Source organism: Aspergillus vadensis (assembly GCF_003184925.1).
Source record: "Aspergillus vadensis CBS 113365 unplaced genomic scaffold BO88scaffold_9, whole genome shotgun sequence".
Classification (NCBI taxonomy): Eukaryota; Fungi; Ascomycota; class Eurotiomycetes; order Eurotiales; family Aspergillaceae; genus Aspergillus; species Aspergillus vadensis.
Window position 1 is genome coordinate 821,332 of NW_020292047.1, and position 25,116 is coordinate 846,447.

At 50.3% G+C, this 25,116-nt stretch overlaps 10 protein-coding genes across 10 annotated transcripts; 5 read left to right on the plus strand and 5 right to left on the minus strand.

Annotated features, from left to right (window-relative positions):
• Positions 1-211: 211 nt before the first annotated feature.
• Positions 212-2,416, minus strand: BO88DRAFT_387218 (putative amino acid permease; the record flags this gene model as incomplete). Its single annotated transcript, XM_025704813.1, has 5 exons — positions 212-1,830; positions 1,892-2,049; positions 2,097-2,103; positions 2,154-2,211; positions 2,269-2,416. The coding sequence occupies 5 exons, from the start codon at positions 2,414-2,416 to the stop codon at positions 543-545; spliced, it is 1,659 nt and encodes a 552-aa protein (XP_025563835.1). The 3' UTR covers positions 212-542.
• Positions 2,417-2,691: 275 nt separating this feature from the next.
• Positions 2,692-4,749, minus strand: BO88DRAFT_404382 (aromatic alcohol reductase). Its single transcript, XM_025706596.1, has 4 exons — positions 4,193-4,749; positions 3,827-4,111; positions 3,440-3,766; positions 2,692-3,383 (listed from the first exon to the last, which is right to left on the minus strand). Exons 1-4 carry the CDS (start codon positions 4,277-4,279, stop codon positions 3,003-3,005), a joined length of 1,080 nt encoding a protein of 359 aa, XP_025563836.1. The 5' UTR covers positions 4,280-4,749; the 3' UTR covers positions 2,692-3,002.
• A 1,288-nt stretch (positions 4,750-6,037) lies between these two features.
• BO88DRAFT_481633 (uncharacterized protein) lies at positions 6,038-6,968 on the minus strand (the record flags this gene model as incomplete). The annotated part of the gene is made up of 2 exons (XM_025712190.1): positions 6,038-6,484; positions 6,607-6,968. Coding segments are annotated over 2 exons (369 nt in total), but the record flags the coding sequence as incomplete, so codon positions are not given.
• A 3,532-nt stretch (positions 6,969-10,500) lies between these two features.
• BO88DRAFT_487488 (putative MFS allantoate transporter) lies at positions 10,501-12,981 on the plus strand. The gene is made up of 11 exons (XM_025712543.1): positions 10,501-10,883; positions 10,945-11,058; positions 11,110-11,143; positions 11,194-11,224; positions 11,276-11,542; positions 11,600-11,817; positions 11,874-11,962; positions 12,010-12,250; positions 12,335-12,428; positions 12,484-12,681; positions 12,753-12,981. The coding sequence occupies exons 1-11, from the start codon at positions 10,632-10,634 to the stop codon at positions 12,769-12,771; spliced, it is 1,557 nt and encodes a 518-aa protein (XP_025563838.1). The 5' UTR covers positions 10,501-10,631; the 3' UTR covers positions 12,772-12,981.
• A 174-nt stretch (positions 12,982-13,155) lies between these two features.
• BO88DRAFT_338809 (mitochondrial 54S ribosomal protein bL19m) lies at positions 13,156-13,690 on the minus strand (the record flags this gene model as incomplete). Its single annotated transcript, XM_025702997.1, has 2 exons — positions 13,156-13,260; positions 13,334-13,690. Coding segments are annotated over 2 exons (462 nt in total), but the record flags the coding sequence as incomplete, so codon positions are not given.
• A 540-nt stretch (positions 13,691-14,230) lies between these two features.
• Positions 14,231-15,795, plus strand: BO88DRAFT_364321 (uncharacterized protein). Its single transcript, XM_025703973.1, has 2 exons — positions 14,231-14,467; positions 14,540-15,795. Exons 1-2 carry the CDS (start codon positions 14,365-14,367, stop codon positions 15,520-15,522), a joined length of 1,086 nt encoding a protein of 361 aa, XP_025563840.1. The 5' UTR covers positions 14,231-14,364; the 3' UTR covers positions 15,523-15,795.
• Positions 15,767-17,803, minus strand: BO88DRAFT_404386 (uncharacterized protein). Its single transcript, XM_025706597.1, has 4 exons — positions 17,129-17,803; positions 16,684-17,072; positions 15,960-16,628; positions 15,767-15,907 (listed from the first exon to the last, which is right to left on the minus strand). The coding sequence occupies exons 1-4, from the start codon at positions 17,667-17,669 to the stop codon at positions 15,812-15,814; spliced, it is 1,695 nt and encodes a 564-aa protein (XP_025563841.1). The 5' UTR covers positions 17,670-17,803; the 3' UTR covers positions 15,767-15,811.
• A 177-nt stretch (positions 17,804-17,980) lies between these two features.
• BO88DRAFT_404387 (nuclear pore complex component) lies at positions 17,981-19,432 on the plus strand. Its single transcript, XM_025706598.1, has 3 exons — positions 17,981-18,174; positions 18,237-18,496; positions 18,563-19,432. The coding sequence occupies exons 2-3, from the start codon at positions 18,276-18,278 to the stop codon at positions 19,224-19,226; spliced, it is 885 nt and encodes a 294-aa protein (XP_025563842.1). The 5' UTR covers positions 17,981-18,174; positions 18,237-18,275; the 3' UTR covers positions 19,227-19,432.
• A 140-nt stretch (positions 19,433-19,572) lies between these two features.
• On the plus strand, positions 19,573-23,016 carry BO88DRAFT_364329 (Hid1 family protein). Its single transcript, XM_025703974.1, has 8 exons — positions 19,573-19,819; positions 19,889-20,507; positions 20,557-20,654; positions 20,714-20,956; positions 21,010-21,363; positions 21,415-21,658; positions 21,707-22,221; positions 22,281-23,016. The coding sequence occupies exons 1-8, from the start codon at positions 19,724-19,726 to the stop codon at positions 22,791-22,793; spliced, it is 2,682 nt and encodes an 893-aa protein (XP_025563843.1). The 5' UTR covers positions 19,573-19,723; the 3' UTR covers positions 22,794-23,016.
• A 270-nt stretch (positions 23,017-23,286) lies between these two features.
• On the plus strand, positions 23,287-24,744 carry BO88DRAFT_404390 (uncharacterized protein). Its single transcript, XM_025706599.1, has 6 exons — positions 23,287-23,548; positions 23,660-23,679; positions 23,745-23,776; positions 23,837-23,898; positions 23,953-24,077; positions 24,138-24,744. Exons 1-6 carry the CDS (start codon positions 23,387-23,389, stop codon positions 24,676-24,678), a joined length of 942 nt encoding a protein of 313 aa, XP_025563844.1. The 5' UTR covers positions 23,287-23,386; the 3' UTR covers positions 24,679-24,744.
• The last annotated feature ends 372 nt before the right edge of the window (positions 24,745-25,116 follow it).

A 25,116-nucleotide genomic window follows, 5' to 3' on the forward strand; every position in this document is an offset into this window, starting at 1 on the left:
GGTGTTGAGCCCACACTAACTAACAACATCCATGACAGCTCCCCCACCCCAGCAAATCATGACTGAATGTTTGGCGCTGATACCACCAATCCTTGCGTGCCACAGGATTATAAGTACTTATTAATACATCTACAAGGCTGGAAGCCTGATTCTGGTGATCCAGTAAGAGTGCTTGACTGCAACCGTGATTGTTATGATGATTAGGGGATGTCTCATTTTGGCCGCGCACATCTGACTCTATTCCAGGCCGTGATTGTATTTGTTGGTTGCCGTGTAAACGGACCCATTAACAGTCCCCACTCCTTGCCCGATCAGACTGACAAACAAACTGGAGAAAAGAAAGCGAAAAGGGACATCTATCGCACACGAATCAGCCGCCAACGAATTCCACTGTGAATGCAATGGGGCGGTGAATTTGTATGTAACACTGTGTATGGGGTTTCGCCCCATAACATAGACCTCCCAGATGCTTGGACACGATCGGTTGGAATCAGCAGCGGCATCACAAGAAACTGTTCAGACTGAAAGAGGTCCTGATCGGTCTACGTCCGGACCGATGGGACTGAATCGGGCCCTTCTTGTCCCGCGGTATTGCCATCCGCGGACTGCGGCTCTGGTATGGGTGTCAAGGATCCCATATCAACATCCTGTGGTTGTACATGCTTGCTTTTGGTGCCGATCTTATACCCAATCACGAGCGTGATATAGAGTGGAATGCCTATGTAGGAGGTCACAAATGCCATGCTGCGATCGATCCCTTTGGGGTAATAATCTGGGTCGACAAAGTCGAGCCCACGTATGACCGTGACAAAGACGCACGCTACCAGTGCAACCCACGATCCGAACAGCCCAAGGGGCGCTCTGAAGGACAAGACCTCATCAGTAATCTTTTGGGCCTTTCTTGCTCGAATGAAAGAAAAGTGAATCACGAGAATTGAAGCCCACGTCAGGATACTGAACATGGAAACCAGGTTGACCGAGTATTCAAACAGTCTCTTGGAGCCACTGGAGATATTCAGGTAGGCCAAACACGCCAAAGCAGAGCATGTACCCAGAGAATAGATGGGGGTTCCTCGCCTATTAGTACGGCACAGGAAAAAAGGGGCATTCTTGTCCAATGAAAGCCCGTGTAGTGTTACGCTTGCCATTTGAAGAGCCTGGTTTGCAGCCGATAGCACGAAGAGCAAAAGACAGGCGTTCAGGATATGTGGAATCACCGAAGGACCTGCTGATTGAGAAACAGCTACGAAAGCTGAGGCTGTCCGATGCTGAGGCGTATTGTGGGAAAATGCTAGCATGTGGGTGTCATGGGGAACAAGAATCCCTAAGAGCGTTATATTGACAACGTTGAAAACCAAGATGCGATAGAAGGTCACCTTGATTGCCCGACCTGCCGCTTTTCGGGGGTTTGGTGTTCGTAGGATCGTCATTCCCATCAACTCACTTCCAAGATAGGCGAGCGTAGCGGATGGGACTGTTCTGCAAATAGCACGGACGGTACCTGCCACAGCGCCTCCTGTCCCATTAGCAAAGGCCCCAGGGTCTCTCCAGTAGCGGAAGCCTTTCATATCGCGATCTGGCCCCCCTCCAAGTGCAAGGACAATAGATAGAGCCATAAGCCCCGACATCACCAGGACCTTGAAGAATGACAAAATGACTTCGTACTTTCCCAGATATCGTCCGCACATGGAGTTGGCGGCTATGATGACCCCTAAAAAGGCAGTGGTCCAAAAAACCGAGTATTGCGCTTCGTTGTCTTGCCAGTACGCTATCAGCAACTCTCCTGCTGCCAGCTGGTTAGGGATAACGACCATGAACTTGAACCAGTATCTATCATTCTGTGGTTATTGCATGTTGGAGGTAGAGTTCCAATCCATACAGGGCGGCTTACATCCATCCCAGAGTGAACCCAAGCGCAGGATCACAGAGTCTAGTCGCATGGTCTGTCATGGATGGCTCAGGAGACCAAGAGGCCACCTCACCTAGAGCGCAGAGAACCAAGTAGACGACTATCCCAACACCTGTATAGGAGATCAAAATCGATGCAGGCTAGCCGTATTAGTGAAAGTAGGTTGAAACGAGAACGATACGCTTACACCTGCTCTATTTCAAGTGTCAATTGTGGCTTTCGAGGTTGGGGATAGTTCTCTTACTTGGATAGTGCATTCCCTGCGCAGATCGTCAAACCTGTATTGATAGCACCGCCAATAGCTTTGGAAGACGAACGATCAGTTAGAAGTCTTAAGTATCTTCAATCGGAATACTGACCAACCATGGTTATCTGTTGGGGCTTCAAGACACCGTAGGAAGCCGCTGAAAGCCCATCCTGGCTAGGAGGGCGTGTTGAATAAGCGTAGTGTTCATTCGTGGGGATAACTCTTTCAGATCCCTGTACTCCCTGGCTTGGTTGAGGCATGCTCATTTCAGGAAACGAGCATGTAGCGGAACACGCTATTAAATTGGGGATTCGGACCTTAAAGAGCAGTCAAAAAGTAGACAGCTCAGCTAAAATGGAAGGCGTGCACACGGAAGGAGCATGTTCACACAGCCATATGCGTGCTTTTCCGCATACACACAGTAATTAAAATCTAAAAGGGTGACGTGAGACAAATTGTGGATCACGTCTTAGGTTGGATTGAAATGGCATGGGTATAGGTAGAAGTAAGTTCTGGCTTAAACGGAAAAATATCGTCCAATCAAGGCTGAAAGCCCCTCAGATACATTGGTAAATCAAAGGAATGAGTGGTGAGTCCTACCCACTCAGACGACCATAAACCATCATAAATACAAAAACGCCGGTCTAGAGCCCCCAGGGAATAGAAAAAGAAAACGGAAAATAAGCCGTTCGTGTAAGCGAAATAAGGCAGAGAAGAGAATGAAGCCATCATCGCATGGCGTGGCTTCGACAGAATGGTGTCATATACACATCGCGCCGGGTCCCAGGAGGCACGTCTAGCGTCGCCTCAAAATCCTTTTGCTGGAAAGTAAAATGCATATCCTGATTACCTCGACATGTAGAGGGAGTCGCTAGATTCCGTTCTCGGGAATATCCGGGTGTAAAGCGAGTCGCTGGATTCGGTCCGAGGGAACATCCGTTGGTGAGCCTTGGAGATTACCCGGTCGGTGTAGACACCCTTGGCCGTGCCTCGGACAACCTCCTCAAGATATTCCCGGAAGTCGTGAGGAGCGAAGTCGGGATAAAGGTCCTTGGAGGTCAAGTAGCCCAAGTACTTGGCGTACTCAGGATTATTGTCGCCGCGGACACCCCATGACAGTTGGTTTTCGGCCAGGTATCGGGGAATGAACTTGACGGGATCGAAGGGATAGGTCTCACTGGACTGCCGAGCTGCAAGCACCCTTGTGTAGATAGTCTCTTCAGGGATCTGTGACAGATGAGATCAGCTTACATTCAACAACCGCAGCGAGTTATTGTACTTACATAATTCCTTTGGATCTTTTCCTCGCTGATCTCCTCCAGAAGGTCATAAATCTGATTCTGTGTCAGGACCGTGTTGTAGGCGAAAACCATCTTGTTCAGTGTCCGGTCATCAACGATGATCTTGGCGACGTAGCGTCCAATGTCTCGAAGGTCCGTTAGGGCAAGAGGTGTGTTGCCATCGCCGACAATTTCGTTGTTCGCCGTAGTCATGGCATAGTCGGTCCTTCCGGAACCGAGGCGGGGGTAAGAAAGCTGGTACCACCAACCGATGTCAATGATGGTGTAAGGAAGTCGGAGCTGTTTGATGTGGTTGTACACTGTTTCTTTCTGGAGGAGAAGTCAGCTGATGATCTACGGAAGGTATGGCGTGCGGCGGCAGCGACTTACCTCGTCCCTCAACCACATGATTCCACCAGGTGGTGCCACAGTGATGAAGCCACATGGAATGAATCGTTGAACTCCAGCACTCTTTGCAGCCTTAGCGAGAGGAATTTGGTCCTGCTGTTCCGCAGGACCGACACAGCTGACAACGACATCGATTCCGGTCAACACGTCGGCGAGAGACTCCTCAGGGCCCTTGAGATCGCCCTTGCGAATCTGTACGCCTCGCTCTTGGAGGGCTACGATGGCAGGCTTTTGAACCGACCGGGGACGGACGAGAGCATGAACTTCCTATAATAATGAACAGCAGTGCAGAGATTAGTCGTGAGCTCAGAGATGAGAAGGTACAAGGAGAGCAGGGGTGGTTCTTACAAAGCCGGGATTCTCAAGCAGTCCGTTCGCGATGGAGCCGCCCGTTTCGCCCGCAGCCCCGACCAGCAGAACTCTAGTTCGCGACATGATGGTTGCAGAAAGTGGCAATGATTCGTAGGGAAGGATACTGTTCGTTCGAGGTAATGCAAGTTTGTTGGTTGGGAGGGTTGAGAGGGGGGTGGAAGGGATTTATCAAAAGGCGAAGAATTCAGGTTTTGTCTCCCTGCCGTTTCCCAAGTATGTATTTTTGACGTTAACGTTTCCAAGCCAAATGGAGGGTCATTCGACGTTATAAAGGCCAGCGTCCCACTGGAGGATGGTCACTACCCACTTTTTTCTTATCCAGAAGTGGCCAGGGGTGGGTCGATTGTGGATGTTAAGCTCCCTAAGATACGTGCCCCCCTTAAAGGTGCGTTGGAATCGGCTGGAGAAGGGAAGGGCGGCTGTCCTCCGTTCGTAGGCAGGCTGTCTGTCCTCCGGGGGACCCCATCATGCGTCATCGTATCTTAAATGCTACGATCGGTGCGAATGCTCAGCACTGAGGGTCTTCTAGACCACACAATGGTGGGCTTTGTCTACCACGAAAATGGATTTTTTTTTTTTATTTGGAAGGAAACATACTTTGTAATAATTACATTTTTCTGTTTCCCTTTTTCGTCCTCGCGACCTGCAAGACCTGCACACTAACAGTATTGCTAGTACTAGTCGGAACATCGGCCCCAAAGAGGCGTTACTCTCTGCTGCGGCCCGGTGGCTCGGGAGTCAAACACCCAAAGGGAAATTACGTCACTCGCCATTCCCCTGCCCGGGAAGCCGTAAGGCAAGTGACGATACTGGGGTTTCATGACCACTTCTGCCCGCGGCGGTTTTTGTTGCTTGGTGTCTTAGACCATTTCGAGCAAACACCACCATCATCTCCCCTATGATCCAGTCCTGCCATCATCGTACCATGGCAGTGGATATCGAGTGCAGACGGTCATCCCTCCCAGGGTATCCTGGAGTCATTTCTTGCCCTGCTCGATCAATTCACTGGAAGCCACGTTATACCCATGACTCTGGCCCCTTCCATGGACTTTGTAATTTTTCTGTTTCTTTCTCTTTTTACCTGCGTAGAATGCGGGGAGTGGAGGGTCGGTTCCCCTCACAATCTCAGCATTAATCAGGTTGCATATTACTGCGTTTACTGCTTTACATAACCACCCCCCACGTCAGTGATCTTCGGATCTGCGTGGCGGCTTCATATTCATGACCTTTTGCAACTCTGGGAGCATGACGACATGTGGCATCCCTCCTCTGGACCGATCATTGCCATTGGCGGAATGAGCATCTGGTCCCATGGTTACACGCATGGTCCGCCAGGTAAAGAACTACCGCCCAGTGCGTTGGAATCGGTTGTGGAGGCTAGAAAACGAGAACTTGCAACTTGAACAGCCTTGAACCTTTTCGCGCCATGACCGGGTGGTAGAGAAGTAAGGCAATAGCCGTTTATGCCACTGACCAAATCTTTGACTGCCCCTCACAATTTGTGAGCTTGCTTCCGGCGGATGACCTGGTGTTGACTGTCATCTGGAAAGATCCGATGCACACCACCTTTTCATCCACTTCTCGAATTTACATATTCGTAGACACTAGTTCATGCTTGCGGGGTCCAGGACAGATTCACCTTGCTGCAAACCATCCCGTCTCGCCGAATCTGACCTTCCGGATAAGGCCGCGACATCCACTCATTTATCGTCGACTCGGGCTACCTGGAACTTCTTGATTGCATTGTTGGCTACGCCCATTCCCTAGTCATATTGCCAGGAAAATCCGGGGTTTCGAGACGTGAGTAGATAAGCGTTCCCTTGCCGTGCCTGGCATCGGATCGGATAGCCACTCAAATTTAAAGTTGTGAATACTGGCTTGCTTCCCTACTAAGTTTATCGACAGCTAGCTACAAGGCCAATGATCTCTCGAGACTAGCGGCTTGCATCTTGAAATGAGACACACCAAATTGACTGTCATGATGGACCACGAAAGTCTTTTGACATTACAATCGCTGGACCAGAACGGCGTCCCACGCACTGAAACCAAACGTCGGAGCAATTGATCTTCACAGCACTCCATATTGAGTATTATTTAAACGAAAGGCAGGTTCCCCGAATTGAAGGTGCAAGCCGTACCCTTAGGATACGCTAGAAACCGCAGCCTGGTCGGCCAGTAGGCTGCCCATGCCTGCCTAGCGGTCGCACTACTGCAGTCATTCAACGATAATGGGCCAATGGATTGAAACGAGGCGAAGTGGATCAACCACTAGAGAACAAACCGCGCTGGACTAGCCGCGATCAAGCACGGCGAAGGATCGTGACTATATATTGCCGAGTGATTTCTGGGGGAATTCCAGGCGGTTGTTGGGGCATGTGAGAATTTCAGACCCTCGTCTTCTGGCTCGATCTGCAGGTCCGTCACGGCCCTTTCCGCCAATTGCAACCAGGGCCGTCCGTACACCCGCAGCAGGCTGAGAAGATGGTGCTATTCGACGGTGGGAAGTCGGTGTGAGAGTCAGGGAGAGAGGGTGTGTGTCCAGGTCCTCCTCTCCGGGAATTCTCTCTGCGGGTATTGGAGGAGGCGGGCAGGAGAGCTCCGAAGGCATGCAGCTAAACGGGAAATGGGTTAGCAAAAACCCCCACTTCTTCGGTGGTGGTCCAATCTGAGCCTGGTGCCCCGATAGCGTCCTTTTTCTCCAAACGGTGGGGTATGGAAAATGCGGGCAGAAGGCTGAGAGGGAGGGTGTCGTGGGAACTGGAAATGTGGGTGAAAAGCATTTCAATGTAACCTCCATGATCATGTTTCTCTCAGGGTTACGCTTTTTCCTTTTTTTCCACTTCCGCCGATGGTTGGAGGCGGAAGGTTGGCCTGTCCCAAAACGGCCACATGCCTTGAGGTCAATTACTGACTTACTTGCATTATTATATTGTTATTGGTCCCAGCGGAGTAGGGTCAGATATTGGCAAACCCGTCAGAATCCAACGGGCGCACAATGTTGCCATGATTGTTGGATTCCCTCTACACCACGGCTACGAAAAGTTTAACGACCACCATTATCATGATTCATCTGAACGATCTCGACCATCATACTAAATGACTCTATCCGTCAGACGCGGTAGACAAGTGTGACCAGCTGATGCCCTTAGTGGGGAGATTGATCATTCATCAATCAATCAATTCCTGCCAGGGAGCATGTGATTGGAGAGTGAGGAGTCTGTTCTCAACATCCCAGAGCTCCCAACGCAACCATTCCGCGTCCTTCAATTCGATTGATGTTGACAATTCCCTGTCTATACTAATCTCATTAGCTCAACAATCCAACGAATGGCATACCATACCACTCCCGTCTGCAGATGGACTGGAACCTCGTCAGCGATGAAACCGCCGTCTGCTTGTATGGTCGCTTGGCAGTCGCTCGTTCGTCTATCCTACTCGATAACAAAAGCCACGCAGATTGGCGGCATTCCCGACCGCGCTGCTCTCGGACAACTACCCGTTACCGCACACCACCCCTTCAGTTATTCTTGGAGGGATTTTGAGCTCAGGTACAATTCCCTGGTCACGAGGGGAGATTGCTCAAATTTCCGATCCTTCTTGCCATCGTCCTGCCTCTGAACCAAGAACGCGGCAGTAAGCCATTGGTATTGTACTTATCCGGATACTCTAACGGGGGATATCGGAAGCCTTGATCGCTTTCAATGTGCCTCCTTGGCGGCTACTGGACAGCCCTTGAATACGTCGACTCTAGATTTCAATCGAAGCGCAATATACATCCAGGACTAACTTATACTACCGTGTACCCCTAAATGCTCACGGTGCACCTCTGCTAGGTATAATTCACATATAGCCTGCTGGTCTGCCTTTGCAAGGCTTTTCATGCGATTACTAACACCACGCTTCGGTTTGGGTGTATGCGTGTTGAATGCTCGTGTGTTAACAATAATAATGGGCAATCTCATTACAATTGGAATAATACAGTTACTATATCAGACTATTTTTACGTTATAGATCTCTTGAGCCATCTAGACATATCTTGGATAAAGCCAACAACTGACAGCATAAAAGCAAAACACAGTACAGGGTCTGTCACATAATAATTAGACCACACTCAAGTCACTTGATGGGAAATAGCGAAATGAATGCCATTTTTCCCCCTTAACGCTCCCCAGCACCTTGATGCTGTCGTCACAATATGCCGGCATCATCACCCAACGGCCGGTTATTCGATGGTCTGAATCTTATCTCAACTACCATTGCACAGTCCTATCCTGGCCTCGACACTAGTCCCAACGACAAGTTACAATCTACCAAGGTGACCTCGCAGATCTCAGTGAAGAGCATCGCTAGTGGAGAGCTACACAGGACCCTTGCCATATAGTGGTTGATGTTGGTTTAAGCTTCTTATTTCCGGCCCTACCTAAGCTATTAGACGACAAAGCTTGTGACTACTGGATAGGTTGAGTACCAGATTGTGTGTTCACTTCGATTATGAAGCTCAGGTACTATTGGGCTCCAGGTGAATCATCTGCCGACCCCTGTGCCTTTAGCAGCGACACCGTGCGGTTGGTTAACAGACAGTTAAAAGGCTAATAGAAACCCCCTAACTAGACCTAAGGAGTATACACATACGGCGTTTTGATGAATTAGGCCATGCCTGCTACAATATGAGAACCATCAGGATCCACAAATTGGTGATGAAAGCACTTAATACCCAGCTACTTGTCCGTCATTCTTGCTGACGGCCATCTGGTGCTCGTTGTGTGGACTACATGACTGATAGCATCAGATAGGTCGGGTTGCACGGAGATCATGATCTAGCTTATCGATCCTTCTAAGATAAAGTGAGATATTGATTAACTTGAACTAATGGCACGGTCTAGAAGCTTTGGGTGGGATCTCGCCTAACGAGCTAGTCGTCGTCGGCTAGACTAGCAACCCCCCTGTGTGTTTGGATAATTTCAATTCGTCAGTTGCGGACCATGCGGGATGATAGGGGCATTCCGCTTATACCTCTTGTGTCTGCTGTCCATTCATCTGAGATGAGTATTGTTCCCGGAAGTGCGAGGTGCTCTGTACTTTTTCCCCCATGATTGTCCTATATCTGGCTGATGATCTGGCTATGGTTATCAAAGGCGTGGGCTCTTGGAAACGCCTGTGATAGTAATATGGTCTTGATATGTCCCTTTGCGAGTGCGAGTAAGGCACATCATTATGGCTCTGAGTTCCTAAACGGGGTCGTAGTTCCCTTGTATGGCATGATCAGAATCAGCTGTGAAGTCGGGCTTCCTAATGGGGTGTAGCGTCTTCCTTCATTGTCCTCCGACTCTAGTAGTCTCCAGACTATTTTCTCCATAGCATCAATTCCAGCCCATTGTTTCCATTATTCATTGGGCTGGTTCCTGGTCGTGAAGTAACAGCATTTACGGCACATTATCAAACTTTATAGGTTCCCCCTCCCTTCTCCCTCAAGCCTTATGACTTCACTGAGCGGACTTGCTCCGATGCCATGACGCCCTTTCTCAACCAGGTATGCCGGCTAAACAACCTCAGATGGACGTGCTAGATGTCTTGTTGCTAATCCAATATACACGAAGTTCACATCCAGGCCCATCGACTAACATTGGGATAAGCATAAATTCAGATCAGAATCAGCACATAGTGGATAGATCCACTACTTATCGTGATTGATGGTGCTAGTACGTAGTAATGTGGGTGGAACGGGGAACTGGGGATACCCCGGATCGACGACCCCCACGCGGGGTCACCTCCACTTCTCCGCTTCATACTTTTCTAGCACTGTGAAGCATGCTCGAAGACATCATGCCTCGGGAACTCTATAGTTAATCCGCCTACCAGGTTTACATCCGTCTAAAGCCTGAAGCAGATCGTCATCACCCCTTGTTCTGATCGGCTTTTCTCCGATACTTCTTGCCCCCTATCGTCCAATTAAAGGCGCCAGATACAAGCTATACCCCGGATCATCAATGACGGTGAAGAGTATGTGGCTTGGTTTGCGTCGGCATATGCCGTGCTGGTCGGTACTCAAGGCCTGGAGGCGAGATAAAGAATGTTTCTCTCGTCTAGACAGCTTCTGAGACCCCCACGTTGGCACAAAACCCCTCCAATGATTGGTAGATGCCCATACCTTGGAAGCTAACATCCCAAACCGGGGCCTGATGTGAAGGACAAAGCTCTCGTTAGCGTTGAACATGAAGCAGGGGTCTTGTAGACATTATAATCATCCTGTCTGCCGGGTCGCTCTTCCTTTCATCCAGGCTGGACCTTAAGCTCAATAGTCTCTCGATCAGCATTGATACAGCAAGATAATTGCCGCGCCAGAGAATTTATAATTAATATCGCTAGCTTCATCAATCATCAATACTACACGGATCCTATTACCCTAGCTACCAACATGGCGGATATATCGCCGTTCAAACCAGAAATCGCTCACGAGGAAAATATAGGCCATCCTGCAAACAATCATGAAACAAATTGGGTGGAGAAGCAGACGTCTGATGGCGATGTTGCTATGACGCTTTTTACGGACCCGGATGCGCTTGAGGAGCCTGTTGATCCGGCGGAAGTAAGGAAATTACTGCGGAAGATCGATTTCATGATCCTTCCATATTTGGCCGTTTGCTATGCATTCTTCTACATTGACAAGGTACGCGGCTCTACTTTCCTTGCGATCTATTCCTGCATCGGCTAATCGCAAATTGCGATAGACAACCCTGAGCTACGCGGCAATCTTTGGGATTGAGGAAGACCTTAACCTCCATGGCACACAATATAGCTGGCTGTCGAGTATCTTCTACTTTGGGTTTCTGGCCTGGGCATTTGTGAGTTGAATCATACCAGAAGATGAGATCCAAATGCTAACATTCGACTAGCCCACCAACTTCCTTCTGCAACGCTTACCAATTGGTAAGAGCGCCATTTTCTGTACTGAGGTACGAGCTAACTGTGCCATCTAGGAAAGTATCTCGGTGCCAATATATTCATGTGGTATGTGAACAACTGGACTGATGTTCTCGAAAATACGCTAATGGTATGAAGGGGAGTTTTCCTCATCATACAGGCAGCATGTCATGATTTCACCACACTCGCTGTCCTGCGAGCCCTAGGTGGTGCAGCAGAGGCATGCGCGGACCCAGCTTTCATGCTCATCACTGGTATGTGGTATACGCGACGTGAACAGCCGGTACGCTTAGGTTTATGGTACACTGCCAATGGCCTGGGGATTGCGCTTGGTGGTCTTCTGGGCTACGGAATAGGTAATATCAGAGGTGCCCTTCCTTCCTGGAAGTACGAATTTATCGTAATGTATGGATATCCCCAATACGTATGGTCCTTACCACAATGCTAACCTGTCTTCGTCAGTGGCTCTCTTTGTGCGGCCTGGGGAATCGTCATGTTCATCATCCTGCCTGACTCGCCAGTTAATGCGCCGCTTCTCACCAAGCGGCAGCGCCGAATTGCCGTCGAGAGAGTGAGGGAAAACCAGACGGGTATCGAAAACAAGCATATCAAACCTCACCAGATCTGGGAAGCGTTTACGGACTACAAGCTCTACATCTTCTTTTTCTTGGGTGTAGCTTGTGAGTGACGACTCTATAGCATACAAAAGTTGGTATCGCTGATTTTTCATCAACAGGCAGCATTCCCAACGGTGGTATCTCGAACTTTGGAACTATTATCATTCAAGGTTTCGGTTTCTCGACGCTTGTGACAACCTTGATGCAGGTATGGAAGTCTTCAGAGAGAAAGTTTACTTAAGGCTAACAGCATAGATCCCTTACGGAGCGATTATCGCACTTTCCATCCTCCTCTGCGTGTACCTCAACGACCGCTTCGAAAACAGGCGTTGCGTCTTCATCTTGATCTTCCTCCTCCCGAACATTGCAGGAGCGTTCGGGCTACGCTTCGTCCCACCGCATGTCAAAGTCGGCCGCTTGATTTGCTACTACTTGACCGGGCCATACAATGCTGCCTTCGTGCTGATTCTCAGTATGCAAATCGCAAACACAGCTGGTACATTACCCCACTCCTCCCCTCCCCTCTTCCTCCTTCTCCTGCTCTTCTATCGAAGATATACTCAGGCCTAACGCCGCACAGGACACACGAAAAAGGTCGTTAGCAACGCAGTCCTCTTCCTAGGTTACTGTACCGGTAACATAGCAGGACCTTTCTTTTACAAGGAGAGCCAAAAGTAAGCTTTTCGCTGACCACTGTTATGCATACCACTAAAAATATCGGAATCACAGGCCAACCTATGATCTGGGAATCTGGTCAATGATCGTCTGCCACCTTGTCGAGGCCGTGCTTATCTCGGCTCTCGGTCTTCTGCTTCGCTGGGAGAACAAACGGCGTGACCGAATCCAGTCCCAGATGGCTGGTGGTTTGGAAGGTAGGGATTTAGATTCCACAGCATTTCTGGATTTGACGGATAGAGAGAATCTCAAGTATGCCACTCCTTTCTTCGTTATCAGGATCTGCCATTGTATATGTGATACTAATCGCCGGGTTGTGACAGCTTTCGGTATATATATTAGCTTTCTGAGGTGTATCCATTTTCTCTGCAGCTAGCTCTACCTGGAAGGCGTATTGATCCTCAGCAAGCTGTTGGTCGTGATATGACGTGCCGCCAAGCGAGCTGCTACCAAACTCGCTAGAGTTTCATATACGGAGTCTCAAACCTTTAGGCTAGACAATCGTAGACGATACGGTCAACAGGAAGGTCTACATGTTCCAATTCATTATCTTTCTCTTCACATGCTTCTCATATAGATATCACGAGCCGCACAGGCATCTTAAGAAACATCCATATCCGCCCAAAAAGTGAAACCGGACTGAAATTCAATATACACACATATGCTAGTAATAATACACATTCATTCGCGCCAAATATACCCAAGTCCAAACTATGCTGACCGAGTCTACCGCCTCTTCGTCTGGTCACCGCCCCTCTTTCCGGTAAGCGATCTCTTCTGTCGGAGGTAGTTGGCAACAAGGTTCTCGACGCTGCCCATATCGTGCTTGGGCTTCCTATAAATCCGAAGGAGATCTCGTTAGCATTCCCAAAGCCCAATCCACTATCCACAAGGGATTCAATACGCACCTCATGTAATACAACCTCGCGCGTCTCTTCCTCTTCTCCGCTCTCTGGACAATCTCCACACTCTCAACATTAGGACTGAACACCTTAATCGACATCTCGACTCCAACTCTCGTCAACTGGTTGCGCAACAAGAACGACGTATCAATACCGCGCAACCGAATGCTCAAACAAACACCGGAGAACGGATCTCCATTCTTGAACGTCACCCGCAGGATATCTCCGACCTTGACACTGCGAGGACTCCGTCTGTAATCGAAAAGAGCGCGGCGCTCGCCCGTGGGATCCAGCTGCGCCAATTGGGCCTCTTGCACGGCGTTCACGGGGTCCTTGCACTGAGGGGCGGGCGGAGGAGGAGGGATCTTGCGTTCTTTGCGCTCTGTATTTCCGTTTCATCAAACACATGTTAGATATATATATGATTCCGCATTGGTAATTCGGGACGCAAAGTCCAAGCAATGAATGGAAGAAGATTGTTCAATCAATCCATACCAGGGTTCGGCCGCATGCGAAGCGGTAATTGACGAAGGAACTGCTCCGGCAGATTCTTAGGGAGAGGCTTGGGCTCAGGCTTCGCGGAGTAGACGGTGCTGAGCGCACGGCGACCGATCTGGTTGTTGACGGACGACAGGGACTGGGGCTTCAGGAGGAGGGAGCGGAAGCAGCCCAGCTGCTGCAAGATCGGGGAAGAAGACGCCATGGCTTGTTCCCTGGTGCAATTAGACCACCTTGGAGTTTGAGGGAAGCAAGACACAAGGTTCAATTGTGATTGATGCTTTGGAACTTGGGAGGGCGGCGGATCGAGAAATTCGGACCGGCAGAATTTCCGCCAAGCCGCGAGTTGCCTGTTTGGGCCATCAGTCCCAGATTGACGCTCGGGAACTTTTCTGCCGCCAAATAACTATCTATCTACTTGCTCGACCCCGGTGGTTTTGTTTTCTTCGAGCGATTGAGTGAGAAGGTTTCCTCCGGACTGTTGTCTTCTTCTTTTCTTTGTGGTCCGTTGAATATATAGTCCTCTCACATCACGATGGCGCAAAACGCCGTGGGAAGGCTCTTCCGCAGCCAGAATTCCACGACTCTGCGTCAATCCATTGGGTCGCTCACACAGACGCGCAATGCTTCTAGAAATGGTATGTATTGTGTCTGATTCATATGGCTTCGAATTGAGCATACAGAGGAACTAACGGACTATCCCTCCGCAGCCGTCCCTACCTTCCAACAAACCTCGTCCCCGGAGCTGGACCAAGCCCTCACCCGGTTCCGCGAAGAGCTCTTCATACCCTTCGGTCTCGGCCAGGACCAACGACGTCTCATGTTCCGCCAGAAGTACGCCGACAGACTGGAGCAAGAGCCCGTGACGGCCAACATAAGCGAGGACGAAGACTTCCTCCTGCGCCCGATGGACCCGCAATCACGACCGACGCTCAAAGAAGCCGCGGAGGTTATCAGTCTGATGCAGAGCAAGGGGGATTGGAAGAACCTGGTGCCGTTCCTGTCCGGACTACAGATGGCCAACCGGCACTTGAAGCCTAGCCGGTTGGAGTGGCTGGTGCGGAAGGCGGGCGAACACAATGCGGTGAACTTCGTGGTGGAAGCCGCGAAGCAGGCGGACAGGACGGGCGTGAAGCTGAATGAGGTCGGGATTGTGCAGAGGTTGTTCTTTGAGTTGCATCGCAAGGCTCAGAAGGCGGAGTTCCAGGGCCCGGAGGTTACGAAGGCTTTCAATCTGGCGACGCAGTTGGTTGGGTTGATGGAGCGCCCGCCACATGTTCAGCATGATGTGATGGTTGATCCCAAGAGGAAGCCGTTTGTGGCGGGAACGTTGTTGGAGTTGAGTGCTGCTAGGGCGCTGAGTGAGTTCGAGGGTAAGGATCAGGGTGGTCTGGTGCGCATCTACAGTAGTCGGGTGCTGGGGTGCTGGAAGATGGGTAACTTTGCTAGTGATGTCCAGGATTGGCGCGCTGTGGATAAGATGCTGCAGGAGAATGTGCCGATCTATAATGGTATGAAGCTTGCGCTGAAGGTGCAGGGCATTGCCAATGATAAGGCGGTTGCTCCGGGCTTGAAGAACCGGCTGAATGAGCTGGGTCAGTTGATCGCCAAGCAGAAGAAGAGCGCTCCTGAGGAGATTCAGAAGAACCCTTCGCTGGGTCTGGCGCAGGCTCAGCTCCTTCATGAGAACTAGAGCCGGTGTCTTCTACATTTTGCCATTTTCAGCTGATTTTATCTTTACTGTATATTACCATTTTGGATCGTTCGGAGCTGTATCTGTATTTGAAGATAGATGCCATTTCCTTTCATTCTTTCTGAGACAAACTAAGCTGTGCTTGCTAAAGTTCAATTGTTATGATGCAGGTGATGAGGTGATTTGCTGGTGGGTTGGTTCAGGGATGAAAGGGTTGACAACAAGGAAGAAAAAAAAAAAGGAACCCGGAATATATGCTCAAACGCTCATTACTTGCTTGGCAAGCGGACTAGGGAAGGAGTTCAAAGGTGTTATCATCGCGAATGCGAGCACGTCCTTCCAAGGTGGTCTTGCCAGAGATGACAGAAGGACCGGATACGGTGATCTAAGGAAATGGTAAGTGTACGAAGAGTATGCATGGTTGTTAGCTGCCTTACCTGGCCCTCTTCTTTCGCCTCGTCGCCCGACCCACCGGTCAACACAACTTCGACACTGCTCAAGGGCGCACCAAAGTGGCTCGAGCCTTGGAAGCGGCGATAGTCGAAAACATTGGTCTGGAAAACAGCACCAGCGACCCCGGGACCGGTCAAAGCGTACACCACGCGTGCTCCGGTGAGGATACGCAAGTCTGCGAGTTGCTCATAGTCCAACTGAGCCTCACGGTCGGCATTAACACGGTGCGAAATGCACAGCAGACGCAGCTTATCAAGCGAGAGTTCGGCGGTAGGCCCGACGTTGGCCACCTGGTTCAGCAAACCGTGCGAGGGCATGTAACCGGAGTCCAGGCTTCGCACCTGGATCCAGCGAGAAAAGAGGGAAACAAACCCGGAATGCGGCTTCATGAACTTGCTGTGATACTCAGACATGGTGCGCGACGAAGCAACAATGACTGTTGGGGACAATCCAACAGTGGCGAGAGCAAAGTCAACGCTCTCTCCAGCAACCGAATTGAGGGCAACGGACGCATTTGAGTACAGTGCAGCCATGACTTGGCACAGAGGGTATGACCGCGAGAGGGAATCAATCGAGAGAACGAGATCGTTGGGGTTAAGCCGCTGAGGACGAGGGAGGGAGAACATGATTCCAGCAATACCCGCAATCAAGTTCTATTCCATGTTAGCGCTCGATCGAGGCCGGATGTGTTGACACGAGATTGCCTACCTCTGATTGATATTCGACGAACTCGCCTGCGGACGACTTGGAGGGCCAAACAGTGGTGAGGGAAGGCGCCGGAGTACTGGGGTCCCAGCTGGGAACATCAAGACCGGTAAGGTCCTTCTTTTCTTCAATCAGCTCGTGCCAGACACGAACCTCCAGAGTACCCTTGACATCTTCGGGGACATCGTTCCAGTCCATGTGTCTGCTTCCGAGCTTTGCAACCCAGATGACCTGCGAGAGCTGATCATTACCCTTGGCGACGAGAGATAGGTCAAGAGCGCCGGCCTCCGCGATAAGAGCCTCCGCTCCAGACTCCTTCAGAAGACTTGAAAGAGACTCGGCGTCCAAGTTGTGGGGGATGATGATCGTCTTGAGACCGTAGAAAGCGCCCGCTAGAAACCTCGTCAGCAACGAATAGAGCTATCGGACAGATGTAGGATTCTCGAACCGAAGATAGAAGCCAGAAGCTCAACCGAGTCTGTCAGACAGACGGCGACCGTGTTCACCTTGGAGGACTGCAACCGACTTCCAATGACATTGATTTCTTGGGTAACTTGCTCCAAGGAATGCTCGATTGCTTTCCTGCCGAGCACAGTATAGATCTTTCCTTGTTTACCAGAGCCCTTGCCATCCTCTCCCACTGCACCCCGCACGGCGGCCTTCCAGATGTCGCGCAGATCACCCTTGCGGCCGCTTGTCCATCTCGGAGCGCCGGGGTCCTTGACGTTGAGTCCGGATCGGAGGGGGAAACCGTGCGGAGTCTCGAGACTGCGGTATTGAGCAGTTTCACCGGGCTGTCGTACAGGGAAAGCGGTCGATTGGCGAGCGAGTAGAAAAGGGTGAATATCGGAATCTTTTGAAGTGACGAAGGAGAAGACAAGGAAGGCGACAATGCCGCCCGCGATCAGAGTAGTGTAGATGTTCCAGTCAGCCAGGAGCTCTGCCGCAAAGGCATCGAGCTTGGCCACGATGGACGGATTGGAGTCCATTATGGAGAGAGCGAGTGTATCTAGTGTGGCGTGTCAAGCATCCATACACGAATTGAAAGAAAGAAATGCTCCTTCTTTAATGGATCGAGTGAGAATGAGGGAAGAGTAGTAAGTGACGTGAGGGGGCTGAGCCGGGGCTGAGGCTAATGGCTTATGGAAGAATGGCTATGATGCCAGATGTGGGGAGCCGCGGCGCCTAAGCTGACTAGTGCCGCTGAAAGCTCCCGATTCGGGTTGGCTGAAAACTTCGCGCCAAAGGCGCTTGTGGTTGCCAGTGACCCTTGCCGGCGCACTTATCATCAAAACAATCAGTCGCTGCCCCATTCACATTCACTCTGTTCCGACTCCTGCCTGCCCCTCCCCTGTGACCATGATCCTGTCGGGACCCTCTCTGTAATCTTGTCACCAAAGATCCCATAGTCACCGATGTGGTAGGACAAGTATATTTCCATTTCGCAATCTGATTCAACTACAGGTAAGTCCAACAGCAATTTTCCTATTCCAGGTAAGTGACCATGCCCCCCTTTGCCCATCTCCGTAACAAGATGCCATGCTGACACGGTGTAGTGTCGTCTTCATTCAAGCGTACACTATCAATATAAACCAATGGCGTCCCCTGCCCCTCCTTCTACCCCGAAAGCTGCATCTGCGTCTGTAGCGACGCCCGATGGCTCTCAGACGCCTGGGAAGTGGCGTCATCCTCATCTGAACGAGGTCGTCCGTCGACAGAATGCTGGTACATTCGGAGATCGCAATATAAATAAGCTTGTGTGGAACACAGCGGCTTTGTTTGCGACGTGGGTGTTTGGAGACACCATCAAGTCATAGTGAGTGCTGCTAGCAGGCGCATCAGGTGCGCGGTCCCAGGGGCCTTCTAACCAGCGTCGCAACAGTTTGCTTTGGCTTCAGAAAATTGGCCCGGTCTCTACATACCCCGATCTTTCATTGCTAGTCCTACAAGTCATCTTTGCTCTGAACATCTTGGTTGCATTGTACCCTCTTTTCCGCCCGAAAGACAACTTCTCCGATATTCCATTGACCCCTACACAACGCTCGCTTTTGGGACTGGATCCCTCCGCCACACAGTCGCTTACCCCGGGCACGACCTACGTTACTCCGCCTAGGTACCGACTTTCTGCGTCTCGGAACGCCAGCCCAGCTAGCAGATCTGGTTCCCCCTTGTCAGCAAGCGCTGGCGCTTCCGGGCACAGGCTATCGTCAGGACCTTCTTTCTCGCCCTCTCCGAGCCCGTTATTGCACAAAGTGGTCACAAATGGAAGCAAGGAAAGCGGGCGGAGGCCGAGCTTTGGATCTTCGTCTCCGCTCGGGCGCAGCTCATCCTTTTCGCCTTTCAAAGAATCTTCCTTTAAGGAGTCTTCGTTCAAAGATTCTACATCCACATTCAGGGAATCGACCATGTCGACATTTTCCGGTATGTCCAGCATTGCGCCCGCGACTCCTTCACCGGTGGGTGGCAAGCGTGTGAGCTTGGGATTGAGCAACAAGTGGCTGTATGAGCGGAGCCGGCGCCTGTCAGCAAGCAATGGTAGCCTTTGATTTGGACCAGATTATTGGTCTTGTTTTTGGTCTCAGGGAAGAATAAGAGACGATTTATGTAAACTCGTGTGTTTTCTAGCGGGGTGCTTGGGAAATACCTTTTTAGGCCGTATTTTGTTATGATGTTGCATGTTGCATGATGTACTTTTAGAAAGGGTCCGTTTCCTAAGAATAATCTCGAATAATCTCCGAGAGACTGCGACTCGATCGCCGCGTACTCTAAATAAGGAGACGGTGTGTTAGATTCAGCTGAGGTTCGTTCCCCAGTCGATCCTCCGGGTCTCCGCGGGCCTAGTTCCCGCTTCCAAGGCATTGACCCCAAGACCGCCAACATGCCACAAGTTCATTCATTCACACGCGGCCTCAAACTATTGGGCTTACGTCCCAAGCAAATCACCCTCGAGGATTACCCTCGTTCCGAACATTCTTCCTGAGATCCTAGTGCTGCTTTACTGCATGAGGTCAATAATTCCGTGATCTTCGCTGGAGACTTCACCATGGGAGCTTCGGAGTCCAAGCTCGTCTTCAAGCAGGGCATCTTCCGTCTTTCAGAAGAGAAGGACATTCCTGCGGATGATCCCTATTGGGCCAGGGTTTGTCTGCCTTTTTCTTGCTCCAGCTTTTTTGTGACTCTGAAGTGGATTTCTGACTGATTCATGTAGTTCTGGGAGCTCCCAGAGTCCTCAGAGGACGTCTTCAGCCTGTTCACACCTGCCGATATACGACGAACTCGCGATCATGCCTTATCCAACTTCGAAACACTCTTGCTCTCAGTCACCTCCCGTCTCACCGTACTAAAAAATCATCCATCTTTTCCTGACCCCGAACTCGCCCCCGACCGCGATGCGCTCAACTGTATCCGCATCCTCACCCGCCTCCTTCCCTTTGTCTACGAGGCTGAACACCTAGAGGATTGGGAGGAGAAGTTTTTCTGGGCTCGTCGCAAGAAGAGGACCAGAGAGGCGCAGGTGGCTGCGGAGGTACTATTCGATGAAGCGCAGGCGGAGGACCCAGATCAGACAGCCCCGCGATCGACAGGATTTGAAGACGCGAAGCCTTTAGCTGAGGAGTTGATCGACAATCTGCTGGAGCTTCTTTTCTACACTAACTTCACGATCCCACCGCTGCCCACCGCGAAGAGCAAGGTGTCGTACTCGATATGGCAGAGTGGCGTGGGTTGCAATACGTCAATGGGTTCTACAAAAGAGCTGGAGAACAACCGCTGCGAGATCCTACGGTTATTGCTTACTTTGACGGGGAAAGCAATGTACATGCCGTCTAGTGAGTTATCGTCTTCGCTTTGTTCGGAACTTCTTGCTGACTATCGAAGGTCTACTTCCTGTGCAAGGCGTCAAGGCTATCACGTACATGACGACTTGCTCGGACAAGCAGGTGGTTTTAACTCTACTTTGCTCACTACTAAACACTGTACGTTCTGATAACACGCGGGTGTAAGGGTGTGGGTGGTGCTAACGAAGCTACGACAGGCTATCAAGTACAATCCTGCTTCATGGAGGGTGCCTTATGATCATGTTGTCTGGAAAGACCCCAAGCAGATATTGGTCATCTATTGTCTGCAATTTCTCCTCGTACTCCTGCTATATCCAGTACCAGAAGATGGTCGCGGAGCGCCGCCCAAGAACTATTATCGGCACTACTTTGGAAGATTACATCGGCCGCAAGACTTCCAATTCCTTACTGATGGCATGACCCGAATCTTGAATCAGCCGGTCAGTTTGCCGCTATCTCTACCCAGTCGCTTTGCTAACTCGCTATTGAACAGATGCAAGCGACCAACTCTTATCTTCCGGGTAGTCAGAGATCGGTCAAATGGGCTCCTGAGATGCTCGTCTTATTCTGGGAAGCGTTGCAATGCAACAAGCGATTCCGGTCCTTCATCATCGACTCGAACCGCTCGCACGACTTCGTCATTCTCTGTATATTTTATGCTATCGAGTATAAATCCGACCCTTCTAAGCAGGGCGTGGTTAGAATGTGCATCTTTATCATGCAGACGATGAGCGTGGAGCCCAATTTTGGCCAGAGCTTAAACACAAAGTTCGAGGCTCAGGAGACTCTCCCTCAGAGCATCCGTATCCTTGGGTTCCGGGGATCCTATGCTGATTTTTTGATCATGGTTTGTCGCTCACTGCTCGAAAATTAGTGGCATGAACTCACAGTGGTATAGTCCATTCACACTCTAATCACTGCCAGCAAAGGAAAGCTGAACACAGTATACCCTGCGCTTCTGGCTATCATCAACAACATTGCCCCGCATGTCGAACATCTTTCCCCAAGCTCGTGTTCGAAGTTGCTGCAGCTCTTCTCATCCATGTCAGCGCCCAGCTTCCTTCTGGCTAACGAGACGAATCACTCCCTTCTTTCCTCGGTCCTCGAGTCTATTAACTCAATCCTTGAACATCAGTTTACCAGTAGGTCATTTGTTGCAACCCTTTGAAACAACATGCTAACTTGCTCAGAAAATCCTTTCCTGGTGTATGCTATTCTAAAGTATAGAAAGCGTTTTGAGGCAGTGCGAGAATTCACTCTCGAGAGCGGGCAACAAGAGATAGAACGCCAGAATGAGCGAAGAAAGTCTTCAAGCGGTTCGCATGAATTTGTTTGCAGTCCCGTTCTTTCTCCCACGGAGGAAGAACCTCCGGTGCCTTCAGACACGCGGTCTCCATTGGGCCGCATACCAGAAGAGAATAGTCCTTTTGCCATTGGCGGAGACGAGGATTCGGATGATGAAGGAGAGGGACGGGACACACCGGCGCAGGATTCGCCATCAGTACAAACTTCTCGTCGACCATCGATTTCCTCCGTTATTGAAGAAAGCGTTCCCCTTCAGCTGCGCGGCATGTCTGAGAAGGCACGAGGCAAGATGCCCGCTGGACAACCGTCCTTCTCGCGACAGAACAGCATGACCAGCCAGATTAGTCTTTCGGCGGCGTTTCCGACATCTTCCAGTGGTTTCACGCCGACTACCGCATGGGTAAGTGGCTCTCGTTACCTTGATTCCTGTGATACACCACTAACAGTCATTTCTTTTAGCTTGAATCCTGGTTGGCCGAACTGCCACTCCATACCATTCTCACGATAGTCTCCGCCATTGCTCCTCACGTTCCTGAGGCTGCATTCCGATCCGCTTCAAGCCCTGAAGCTCGCACCTTGATTAGCAACCTCCCGTCGTTCTTGGAAGATCCCGCAATCCATACGATTGTTTCGGAGCCATCGCCGGTCCGCGTCCACTCGTTTGAGTGGTCCGCCCTTTCAATGGGCTGGTACGAATCTTTGCTCTGGGGTTTCATCTTCTCGAGCGAAATGGTGGTTGGCACCGCCTCGGGCGCTACGCCGGGCACGGTTGGAGTTTGGAACGGAACTAATATCAAGCTGTTCAAGGTTCAAGAGGCGGCAGCGCAAGGGCCCACGTTACTTGCTCCCAAGGGAGCTGTGGACGCCGTAGGAAGCAACTTGGTTCAACGCATTGGGAACCTGAGCTTCCGGCGGAGCAGCACACAGGAGTCTCAAACTAGCTCTCGGCCACCCTCGATTCGGGAGGTGTGAGGCTGCTATGCTTGATTTGTTGGGCTATGGATCTGTGTCATTTATTATGTTAGCTTTTCTTTTAATGATTTTTATGTTTGAATGATACCTTCCCGGCGTCTCGCAGATGGGCTGGTTTGTGTGCAGTTTAGTTTACTTTAGAAGGCTAGCGTTAGGTTGATGTTCATTTGTCCTTTCGCTTTGTATGTATGTTGCTGTAGTATCAAGCAAATTGTTCATGTCGAAACTGATGCTATGTTGGTCCTCCGCCACATAACTACTACTACCTTCTACACCTACCTAACGACCAAGTACGATTTGGAGATTTAGGTAGATCAAATATATACGATCAAATAGAAGCTATCAATTTACTCCGTTATGACTTCGGTGGTTGCTCGTGTTTTGCATCTACATCCCATGGGAGTCGCTGGCCGCCACGTGAGGCCGCGATTGGCTGACCTCCCTTTATTTGTCTCTCATCCTCAGCAACAAAGAAAGAGACCGACATCTCAGTAGGATTCAATCTGAGTCTTTGATTATTCTTATCCTGGATAACGACTATTTTACTATTACTTGTGACCATTGACCTGGTACTCTACACTCCTCTCTAGACCATGGTACACAGCCGATCGCTTGCTGTCGCGGCGTCCGCGTTCCTGCTCGGCGATCCGAGACTGGCCGCCGGAGGATCCACGGAGCTTCAAAGCGTATTGAAGAACACGCATGGCAGCAATGATTATGGCTATCCCACGGATTTCACTAGGGGTATAATGCCCGTGAGTATTCCCTTAAAATATGGGGTTACACGTGAAGAGATGCTGTTCCTGCTTCCTTCAAGATAATTCCTTCATAGAGTTTAGAGTTGAAGCTTATTACTCCATTATCAGATCCCAGTTCACTCGCATAAGTAAGTTCATCGCCTAGTAGTCTCATAAGCCCCATATTGTGACCCTTTGCTAATTCCCATGACAGTGACTATTGGAGAGACATACCTTTCTACACTGGTAGGCACAGCACTGTTGGCATAGCCAATGAGCATAGCTGACCAGTCTTCTTTACCAAAGGCCTATCCAAAGGATGCATCTCGACAGAAGCCGATGTATGGCTCTATAACGACACCCTCTATGTCAGTTCCACACTCGCACCCCCAATAGATGATCCTATCCTGACAGTAATTCAGGTTGGCCACGACGAATCCTCCCTGACGAAAGACCGGACCCTGGAATCCCTCTACATCAACCCAATCCTGGATGTGCTTAAACTCCAGAATCCCAGTAGCCCATTTGTAAAAACCCCAACCAACAAGTAAGTCACCTATAACACCTTACACTCCATCAAGAAGCATGCATATAACAGCATCAACAGCGGCGTCTTCGACACCTCCACCTCCCAAACTCTCTACTTCTTCATCGACCTCAAAACCTCCGGCCCGGAGACGCTCAATGCCGTGATCTCCGCTCTCCAACCTCTCCGCGACCAGGGCTACCTCACCACTCTTAAGGACAACAGCACTATCACCACCGGCCCCGTCACCGTCATCGGCACAGGCAACACCCCGCTCGACATGGTCGGGCCCGTCGCAGATCGGGACTACTTCTACGATGCGCCACTCGATGCACTAGCTGAACCTGAATACGCCGATATCACGGATCTCATTTCTCCCATTGCATCGACGAACTTCGCGGCTGCCGTGGGACCCGTCAAGGGTGAGAAGCTCAGCGATAAGCAGATCAAGGCGTTGCGGGAGCAGATTCAGACAGCGGAGGAGAGGGGCATTGGTGCTAGGTATTGGGGCACGCCGTATTATCCGATCCGGACTAGGAATTTTGTCTGGAGGACGTTGTTGGAGGAGGGGGTTGGGTTGTTGAATGCGGATGATTTGGATGCTGTGGTGGAGTATTTTTGAGTATTTTTGAGTTGATTTGTTTTTTGGTATAGTCACTGTGTAGTTAGGTTGGATTTTAGGCTTAGACTGGAATTGATATTATCATATATTGAACAGATATTACTACCAGCTAGAAAGAAGGTACAGATAAGGGCTACGACCGTGACTATCACTTTTTCTATTGCTGGGGGATAACAAGCTTCCTGTTCAAGCGGTAGCCAATGCTTTGAATTTTATCAGATTGCTAGCATAGTACTGCTCTGCTCCTAGTTGGGTTTCTTGACTTTGACTTGCCTGACGAGACCAGCAGTATAGACGGGAGCAGTGTGTCGTTCTGCAGAGCGTGAAAAGAGGCCATTGCCTCCTATGGTGACAATCGTTAGTTTCTCGAGCGTGCGTCAAACCCTGACACTTTAGTGCATTGGAAGCTGTGAATTATATACCTAATGTATTCCAATT